The 10,658-nt window shown below is 36.4% G+C and overlaps 1 protein-coding gene across 1 annotated transcript in view; it reads right to left on the reverse strand.

Moving 5' to 3' along the window:
* si:ch211-106h4.4 (MAM and LDL-receptor class A domain-containing protein 2) overlaps positions 1-10,207 on the reverse strand; it is a 34,402-nt gene extending 24,195 nt beyond the window's left edge. Inside the window, exons 1-17 of the mRNA XM_055228408.1 lie at positions 10,085-10,207; positions 8,935-9,082; positions 8,733-8,835; positions 8,054-8,219; positions 5,827-6,043; positions 5,616-5,747; positions 5,382-5,506; positions 4,486-4,717; positions 3,842-4,110; positions 3,131-3,221; positions 2,899-3,042; positions 2,534-2,659; positions 1,887-2,020; positions 1,639-1,804; positions 904-1,023; positions 653-807; positions 65-160 (exon numbers count right to left, since the gene is read on the reverse strand). Of these exons, the coding sequence (XP_055084383.1) occupies positions 65-160; positions 653-807; positions 904-1,023; positions 1,639-1,804; positions 1,887-2,020; positions 2,534-2,659; positions 2,899-3,042; positions 3,131-3,221; positions 3,842-4,110; positions 4,486-4,717; positions 5,382-5,506; positions 5,616-5,747; positions 5,827-6,043; positions 8,054-8,219; positions 8,733-8,835; positions 8,935-9,082; positions 10,085-10,108 (2,448 nt within the window). The 5' untranslated portion in view covers positions 10,109-10,207. The remainder of the gene's footprint in view (positions 1-64; positions 161-652; positions 808-903; positions 1,024-1,638; positions 1,805-1,886; positions 2,021-2,533; positions 2,660-2,898; positions 3,043-3,130; positions 3,222-3,841; positions 4,111-4,485; positions 4,718-5,381; positions 5,507-5,615; positions 5,748-5,826; positions 6,044-8,053; positions 8,220-8,732; positions 8,836-8,934; positions 9,083-10,084) is intronic.
* Between the last annotated feature and the right edge of the window lie 451 nt (positions 10,208-10,658).

A 10,658-nucleotide genomic window follows, 5' to 3' on the forward strand; every position in this document is an offset into this window, starting at 1 on the left:
CATAAATAATTGTATGTGTACTTGTAAATGTATGTGTGTACATATGTTTAAGTAAAAAGATTACCTTCTTTATCTCATTATTGCTAATATTTACTTGAGATTTAATCCACTTTCGGTCCTGAGTTCCATCTCGAGTCCACACCAACAAGTCAGAAGACTCCTAGAAAAAAAAAAGACCTTGGTTATACTAACTTTTCTTACCATTTGCTTCTGCCACTATTGTCTCAATTGTTTTGCCTAGAATGTTCCAAAGTATGCCAACGACAAACATATCTATCTTCATGCAGAAAACCCAGATGGATCCACCTTGCCAAATTACAGGTCAGATCTGTGGCATTTTACTTTCACTTTCAGCCTGCTCTCAGTAAGAATGGTAATTTTCTGTTAATTTTGGAGAAATAAAAATACTAGTAACACTGATATAAATGCAACCTAGATAAATTTAACTTGACATACTGTGGAATATCTCCAGGTGAAGGAATAACATCTTCAGTGAAACAAGCTAGTAGAAAAGTTGCACAGTATACCTCTAATTAGTTTAATAATAAATGTTGTCTTAGATTTTTTTTACTGTCCAAAACATTGATATAGTAAATGTAATATACAATTTCTTGCTGCTACAATTTTTTTTAATAGATGAAACGACACTTACAGTCTGAATGAGCAGATCCAATGAGGACACAGCAGGCCCCGACATGTAAAACCAAAATTCAACACAAAACTCTGAGAAAACCTCCAGGACTGGGGTGGAGATAGAGGCCTTCTCACCATCTTCAGAGCCAGATCCATTTAACAGTAAAAAGAAACCTAAAGAAATCAAATATTTTGTTTAACCAGTGAATAAGTGTAAAGTGAATAAACTATAAATAAATAAAAAGTATAAATAAATAAATGCATAAATACCTTGATTATTTCCAACAGTGTGGTCATACTGAGCCCCGTGCCATGGGTGATCAATATTAAGTCCATTCCTAAGAGTCCAATTGATAGCTGCACCAACCTCTGGAACCCAGGTGCACAGTCCTATATATTTAAGACACAAATATGCAAGAAAATTCATTAACTTTCAACGCAAAATGAGGGATTGTTGATAACAGAAACAGTGATTTCCAGGCCTGTAACAAAATTTTTTTTTTATCTTATGACCAGTCCACTATATACACTAAAAAATCTAACCTAAAATCTATGTGAAAATGAAAACATTTGTATGGATTATTAAGGCGTACTGCCACCTGCTTGTGTCCACTGAGTTGTTGATATGCTTTCCTTAGACGTAACCTGTAACTTGGCCTAGTGTCATCACTTGCTTGCTGCCATCAAGTTTAATGCCATACTGTAGGATTCCAGGCAAATCACTGACATCTTCATGGAGACAAGCAAGTTGCATGTGTGCTTTTTCTATAAAGATCCCATTGATTTGATTTTTGAGGAATGAAACAAAATTGCTGAGATTGCTAGGCCTATACATAATAAAACATCAGTCATCTTACTGGGAAAAAATATCTACATTTCCTACGAATAAAATGTTTTCTCTAGACTCTTTCATTTTACTTTCAATTTTCCTCATAGACAATACACGGTGACTAATGATCAGATGAATCAGGTTTTCAGTAAAATACATTTGAGGAAGATACTGACCTTGTTCAAAAGTGCAGTCCATGGTGGAGGGAGGGGCAGGAGTGGTTGGAGGAAAAGCGGTTGTTGTTGGGATCAAGTCACTGCAGGAAATATCTCTCATAATATGGACGTCATCTAGAGAAATACTGCCACAATCTGACTTTGGACAAGTGGCCTCAAGAACAATCTGCAACAACCATTAAATTATAAATGAATAAATGTGTAAATATGGTATTCTATATGAGAATATTATGTTAATATATTTTTACTTGGTGTAACCCAGATGCCATGTAATCCACTCTACCAAGGATCCAGGAGCCATTCAAAAATCCATTTATGCTCCACAGGGGACGAAGGGAATCATTTTCATTGATCAGCACAGTCAAAATAAAGTGTGAATAATCTGAAGAGAAAAAAATAAAACACAAAAATTATGTAGAAGAAAATCACAGATGTTACATAATACTTCATACATACTTGATCCAGTATAAAGTATAAGTAATTATATGTGTATGTTCTTCGGACTAGAAGAGTTGTGGGTATGCGTTCTTACATTGCTATGAAAAATCACTATAACCTTTTGAGATTTTTTGATAACTACACTTAACACCTTAATGAAGCAGGAACAAAGACTTAATTCATAATGAACAAATAGTCAATTAAGAATGATTAATGCTTAGTAATTAATTAATACTATAAGCCTTTAATAAGTGGTTATTAAACCAGAATAATTCTTAAACAATGTGTTCATTATGAATGATGTCTTTGTTTATGTATGATTTAGGCTAATTAAGGTGTTGTTATTGTAAAGTGGCACAAATTTTTTAAACACTCAAATAAAAAAACATATATTTGCACTGTCTAAAAAGTATATTATTACAGACTTTGGTTATGTTGGTAGTGTTAAGTTACGTACAGTTATGTCTCCATTCTGATGAGTAGTGCCAAAACTCCAAGCAGGCTTTTTCCACCGAGTCCATCAATTCACTCTCAAGTCGAGCCGTTTCATTGGGTTTGGTATTTGTCAAAAAAGCAAAATGGCCTAGGAAATGTAATAAAAACATACAGATTTAGATTTATGAATTGTAAGTTAATTGACTATAAACAATGGTACACAGGGTTGCACACTGCACAGTACAGGAAAACAAGAAATATGTACCACGGAGTATCTACTATTACAACATTACAAACTTTTTACTGTCAAGACTAAAATGAATTAGTAATCATAAAAATAAGCGATTAGCAATAAGCATTTCTGTAATATACATAGCAAGTATTTACCAAATCGTGAATCAAGGCTATGATCTCGTCTTGGAATATATGGATTTCCCGAACTGGATCCAGAGAGCCAGTCCCAGTGCAGTCCAGACTCGATGGGTGGACTGTTGACCCATCCACAGAAATCCATTTCGAAGTCACAAAAACCTGTATAGATGCATAAGAGGCATAAGTACTGTTTAGTTTACCATATTTAGAGAATGCAGAGAAACAAAACCAGACATTCCCTACTGACCGTGAGGTGGACAGGCATCATTTAACACAATCAGGTCATCTATAGCAATATTTCCCTTTGGGTCAGGACCTGCCACTGCCTCAAATATCACCTGCAATTCAAAATCCGGCAATTAGTTTTCATTCAATTCATTTTCTAATTAATTATGTTACGCTTCATTACACATTATGTAATTTTCTGGTAGGGGTCTGCCATCTACTTGTTTCCATCGAGATGTTGTTGCTTTACTTGGAAATTGTTCCATAGTATGGCATTATCTGTCTTGCATTTATTTAATTATTGATATGCTTTTATTGCTCAAAATTTTGTTGGATAAACATGCATTCTTGCACTTGCCTCTATACTGATCTGACCTGTAATTTGGCCTGGTAGCACTATCTGGTATCCGCTTTTCTCAGATATTCATTTTTAATGTGGAACTATGGAACATTCCACGCAAATCAAGAAAAGTTACTTTACAATTTTGAGTATTTTATTTTAATTTATATTTTTGGCTCACTAGCTTTAATGAATGTGACAAATGTAGACATGAAATGGAGGTGAAGAGATGAGGAGCAACATTTGAGAAAATAAAAGCCTGCATCCATAAACTAATTGTGCAGTGAAAATTATTCTCTAATCATAAAACCGAAATGCCAATGCTTAGCTGTTCAACACTACTTACAAATCTTGAAAAAAATGTAAGATCTTACTATATAAATATTACTCTACCTTAAACTGGTAATTTGGACTGTGCAGTGTGATTCTCCCATGTCTCCAGTGGCTCCCCTGATCCCCCTGTCTGGTCCACACTCGGACCAGCTCTGTGCCACTTTCATTGGTTTGAATATAAACATTTATTTCACCATCGCCCAGTCCTTCCATGTGGTACCAGAACATCAGGCACTCTCCACCTGCTGCAGTGGGCCCCATGTCCGCTGTCATCACAGACACCTTAGACCCTGCTGCAAGACTCCACAACGTAGAACTCAAGTAGTAACCTAGTTGTAGTAAGACAACAGGAAAGGCATTTAGTTTTAATACATTGGACAAGGCAGAAATACAAATAAAAAAATGGTAAAACAAATTGACTGCCACATAACCCTAAACCAGTGCTATTCTATATACTTTTGTCATTCCTTGCTACTTCTTTGTTATGGCAAAACATTTGAGATCTGAAGATGAAAAATGCTGACTGAAGGTTGATTAATCACGAATATACTAATTAGTGCATAAAGTAACTCATGGTTATTTTAAGTGGCATGTGCTGTATCGAGACAATAAAATGCGACATAAAATTTAGATAAAAGAAAAAATCTAGACAAACTAGACAAAACTAGGCCAAAAAAAGATTATTGTTAAAACTATGGTTTAACCTTGGTCCGTCCCCAGGGTGTGGTCTGCCTCTGGTCCTGGAGCATCAGCTGGTAGTGTGCTCCCTTTGACCCTGGTCCAGCCAAAATCTTCAAAAGGCTGAAGGCCGCACAGAGACCCCTGGAAGGTGCACTCTCTCTCCGCAGGGCAGGAGCCATTTAATCCGCGGGTCACCACAATGTCATCTATGGATATACTCCCTTCTGTCCCCCCTACCACTGCTTCTATTATAAACTGAAACATTAGAGATGAGAAAAATAAACAATGCAGAATGAAATATACTTGGATGTATGAAGTCTTGTAAAAAATTAAAAATAATTTTCATTTAAATAGTGCACAATGTAACTGCTTGTCTCCATTGAGATGTTGTTGCTTTGCCTATATGGCACCATCTATATGTGTTTTAATTGCTAAAAACCTTGAAAAACAACAGCGTTATTAAAGTGAGCGGGTTTGGCTCTCCACAGATCAGACCTGTAACTTGGCCTGGTGACATTACGATTATGTAGTTTAAGTTAAGTTTAATACCATATTTTGGAAACTTCAAGGCAAAGCAGCAACAACTCCATGGAAACATGCAGGTGTAACCTTTGAGATTGATTTTACAATTGAACAACAGTTACAAACCTGAGCAACATTAAATCAAATGTAGACAGAGAAATACCAAAAACCTATCTCAGCAATGGTAGAAATCAAGAAAAGCTATGCTAACTAAAACATGGATAAATTAGATTGCATGTCTAAGAAAAAAAAACAACTTCTTGAACTTATTATTAAACTTTTGAACTTGTGAAGTGCCATAAAAGAGTCAATGTATTACTATAAGATTGGCAACCAGTAAGCGATGTTTGATTCAGCTGTTCGGGAGAAATAAAAGCAAAAGATTATCCAAAAATACCTGTATTGGTTTGTTACTTTGAAATGTCAAATCAGCAAATCTCCATTTATTTCCCTGTGTCCCATTTCTCATCCACACAACTGTTTGTTCTTCATCAGGATGTTTGGTGATAAATTTTAATGAACCTAGAGTTTAGAAGAGAGTAGTCGTTGAATGTATACAAATTGCAATAACATGACTTTAACTTCAATAATATTGATCAATTTTATAGTACATTGTTTATTTGAGGTATACCTATACTGCTGCCAAATATATGGTACCAAAAACTGACACAGAGGCCTTTTTGTGCAGACTGAGGAAAGCCGACAAGTCTGGCTGTTGAATTGATAGGCTGATTTGTCGCAGCCTCTATTAACATATGGTAACCTGAAAGAATGATGAGTCACAGTTAAACAATGGCATGAAATAATTTGATAATGTATTGTAATATTACAAAAAAGCAAACCAGTAACTTCGGGGTTGACTTCAAAGTATAATTTACTCCTGTCCCACAAAAGGCTGGCTGTGTAGTCATGATACCAAGAGCACATGTCTTTCTCAAAGTCACAAGACAGCTGATCTGAAGGTGGAGGTATGTCGTCCATGCCACAATTATTAAACAAGATATCGTCCAACTTTATTTCGCTATGGCTATTGAAGGGACGCTTGGAAACAAATTGCAGCTGGGGGTAAAAGAAAGGAAAAACATTACAACCAATAAAGGGAAATGTCCAAGGAATACAGACACAATCACAAACAAACGACTACACTTCTCAAGCCCAAATGACATTCCAATGTCCATGCTCTTGGAATGTCATTCGGGCTTGAGAAGTGCAGTCGGATGGTGACAAAGAGAGGGAAGGTAGTCGACACAGAAGAGGTATCACTCCCAGAAGGAACAATACCAGACATGGAGGACAGTTACAAGTACCTTGTATCCCACAAGCAAATGGGAACCTTGAAGAGTCAACTAGGAAAGTGACCATGGCCAAATACCTCCAAGCAGTAAAGCAAATTCTAAGAAGTCAGATCAATGGCAAGAACAAGACTTGGGCAAAAGACAGCTACACCTTGCCAGTAATCAGATACCCGGCACGAATCATAAGCTGGCCTAAGGAGGAGATACAGACCACAGACATTAAGACACAGAGGCTCCTGACCATGAATACAGGGTTCCATCTAGCACCCTGAGACTGTACACCCGAGCAGTAAGGAACGAGGCCAAGGACTAGTGAGTGTGAGAGCCACAGTCCAGAATGAAACAGCCAAGATCCATAAGTACATCAAGGACAAGGCCCCAACAGATGATGTGCTCAGCGAATGTCTCAGACAGTGGAGTGCAGAGGAAGAGGTGCTGGAGGCACCATCTTGGGAGGACAAGCCCCTGCACGGGATGTACCACCAGAACGTAACTGAAGTGGCTGATAACTAGAAATCCTACCAATGGCTTGAGAAAGCTGGACTGAAAGACAGCACAGAGGCACTCATCTTGGCTGCACAGGAGCAGGCCTTGAGCACTAGAGAAATAGAGGCCCAGACATTGCAGTACCAAGTGATGGGAACATCGGGAAAAAGGAACACGAAAAACTACAGAAATAACAGGGGCTCGAAGAAGAGTTGGAGAAGGCCTGGAAGGTGAAGGCATAAGTGGTGCCTGTGGTCATCGGAGCACTCGGGGCAGTGACCCCCAAATTGGAGGAGTGGCTACAGCAGATCCCAGGAAAAATATCAGACATCTCAGTCCAGAAAAGTGCAGCACTAGGAACAGCAAAGATACTGTGCAACACCCTCAAGCTCCCAGGCCTCTGGTAGAGGACCCAAGCGTGGAAAAATGATGAGACCACCCGCAGAGGGTGAGGATAAGATTTTATTTGTTTATATACTTTATATAGTATATAAATAAGCAGATAAGTAAAACTAAATGTTGCCTTTAGTCATTATGTAAGGATTTGCATTTTAAATCACAATATTTCTCTAAAATGACTTAATAAAAAATACAAGACAACAGAGTTCCGCATTAGAAAACTGCGGTGCTCAATGCGAGATGACATTGCAGTAAAAGCCATCACAACAAAGAGAGATGCAATTGTCAGCATCTCCTATAGATTTCTGCAGACCATGCAAGCACGTAAGTAACAGATTTATTTATTTTTTTATTTGTATCAATATGTGATGCTGCCAAATCCAATACATATCACTGATTAAGAGAATAACACTGGAGAGCAAAGCAAGTACAGAGCAGTGGGCGTATATCGGTGGCAGTGAAAGTGGGGGTATAATGCTTACTCAAACATTGATGAATCACGCTGAATTCAACTTCGAGAGGATAAATGAGAAGGAGAAACAACTATAACTGGGTAAAAGCTTGAAAACATTGATTTTGCATAATAGGTCCGCTTTAAGATAATAGAGAAAATCATTTACAGGCAAATAAATGTGAGTATTGTCCTTATAAAAAAAAAATGTGACTATATGCTGTTCAAGTAAAGTGCCAAGTGAGTGTAAATAAATGGAAAATAAAGATGGTCTTAAAACTGAGCCCTGTGATAATGAGGAGTTGGGGTGAGTTATAGCTTTTCATTGAGGCTGAGAAGAATCCATTTAGAACACAGAATTATAAAAGTGTCAAAGGTCTGAAAACTAATATAATATTATTTAATTAAATATTTGGATTTCCTCCAATCAGTACTAACCTTGTATCCTTTCGGTTGATTCCCTATAAAAACTGTTGCATTTTCCCATCCATTTGTGTTAATTTTTCGAATGGCCAACAACTTTTCCTCACTTGATCCTCTCACTATTTTTACATCCAGGGCTGATGTCGCAAAGGTCTCTGTGCCATATATGTGATACCAAAATCTGAAATGAAAGAGTTGTAATGCTTTGTTGGTATTTAGTATACATACATTGGTCATTATTTCACATATTGTTCATTGTACACTTCCACCTTGATCTAACACCGCTTAATAATAGAAATGGGACCAATAATTTCCTGTTCAAAACTGCTGCTTCATACTGCCATTTCACCATGACCAGCAGCAGATTTGTTACATTAATAAAAGTCTATGCAACATTTTTTTTTTGCCCTTTTGTATGACCTAAAGTGTAATTTTTTAAAATAATTGCATGTAAGTGCCAAGCTATGGGCAGGGATAGGTGGGTAGGCAAACCCAGAACAATGCAGGATTACTCTACGAGACATGAATCAATCAAAATACGACTTTGTGTGAGTGAAAAATGAGGACAAACCAATACAATACAATAAAATGCTCATTAAAGTTTTGCATTACATAGCTACTTAAATGATTGTCACAATTATTTGTGTTATTTTAATCAAATTGGAAATGCATGCTGAACTATATCAATAAGTACCTGAGAGAGCAACCAATACCCAATACTTTTTCAATAGAAAACTCTAAAACAGCCTCTGAAAACATGCCAGTTCCTTCATTGACATCTACCTGCATCACGTATCCTGCATAGAAAAAAATAAACAACTAAATATTTTATCATCAAATTAAATCTTATCTTAAACGCAATAAATGAATGATAGTGATAATGTTTTGTTTATGACCGGGTAGGAAGTGTACCCAATGGACTCTCTGTGGTGTGGTCGTATCCAGGCACTGCACTACTATTGGCTCTTTGCCGTATCCAGGTGTATAACACATCTCCCGAATTGTCGTTCCAGCCACAGAAGTGATGCTCAAAGTCACATGACCCTGGAGAGAAAAAAAAAAAAAGTTTATAAACTTAAAAACATATCATCAACAAAATATAATGTCACTCAAATAACTACTGACAAACAAAAAGTTCTGGGATAATAAATGTTTTTTTAAAATTTGGTTTGGACATGCAATGCGTGCAAGTGCCCCGCCAAAAGACTGGGGCTAGGATTGAACCGAGAACCTTCAGATTGGTGGGTGGAAGCTATGCCACTTGTTTATATCAGACATTATTTATTGTAGGTATATATTGTATAATGTGATGATTTGACAATATTGTGAAGATTTACTGTTCTTGGATGAAATATCTGAACTTATGATCGCCAAATGTTGAACCTTAATAATATGTGTGACTGGCTCCACACACTTTCTTTCACCTGACAGCAATCGGTTCTTTGAAGTCAAATAATAGAACCATTAAGTTATTGTAAAAAAAATTAAAATATAATTACACTTCAGTTTCTTTATATTGACAGAGAGGATGTTGACCTTGTGCCAGTTTTTTCATACAGATAGGCCCAGTAATTCCAGAGATATTAACCATAAACAGGTCAACAAATCTGCACGGTAACTAAAATGTCACATAAACACATCCTATTTATTGACCATTTATTATATTTTAATAATGATTTACGGTCAGGCTACATCTTTCATGATAGGGCTTTATAAAGTCTACTCTGTGTAACTAATAAACTAATTCTTAAAGGTGGCACTTAACAGAATTTAAGTTTTTTATTTCCATGGAGACAAATGACACCAACAGATAGATATAAGATATAAATAAGATCTGAGGAGAGGCAAGCCTGCTTACAGTAAGAATGCATGTTTTTCAAGGTACTTTTTAGCAGTACAAATTAAATACAATGGAAAATAGATTGTTTCAATACAGCAGAAATTCCTGGCAAACCAATAATGCCTCTATGGAGACAAGCAAATGGCAAGCATCAGAAAAAATATGCAATGCAACTTTAAGTATTACATACAAAACAGAAACAATACCACAAAACTCTTCATCTGATCCATCTTGACAGTCCTCTTTGAAATCACAGACCACCTCAGATGGCAAACACTCTCCACTCAAACAGCTGAACTCAGAACATGGAGACACTGCAAGCAGAAAAACTGAAAAAGACAAATTATTATTTTTTCTCCTCAACAAAATAGCTACAATAAATTTAATTCTCTTTGTCAAACCACTGTTGACTAGCAAAGTAAATTACACAAAATTATACTAGAGCTCTTACCAGGCAGTATAATCACAAATGCCCACATGTCTAGCCAGAATTGCATGAATTTCCAATTGTTAGCAGGAGCTTATCAAGCTCATCCCTAGCTAACCTCTTTGGTCGATTTGTACACGCTTTATTGTAGAGCAGTGAAAGCGCCAAGGAAGTCTTAACTTTATCTACGATCCCAAAGTCCAGAGCACTAGGGTAGCTGTTTTATGGCCTAACTGAAATCCTTTTTAGTCATTTTATAAAGCAAATATCTCACATTGTATATATATATATATATATATATATATATATATATATATATATATTACTGTCATTAATGTTCCTGTTTAAATTGA

This window comes from Periophthalmus magnuspinnatus, chromosome 17 (genome assembly GCF_009829125.3).
Source record: "Periophthalmus magnuspinnatus isolate fPerMag1 chromosome 17, fPerMag1.2.pri, whole genome shotgun sequence".
In the NCBI taxonomy this organism is placed as follows: domain Eukaryota; kingdom Metazoa; phylum Chordata; class Actinopteri; order Gobiiformes; family Gobiidae; genus Periophthalmus; species Periophthalmus magnuspinnatus.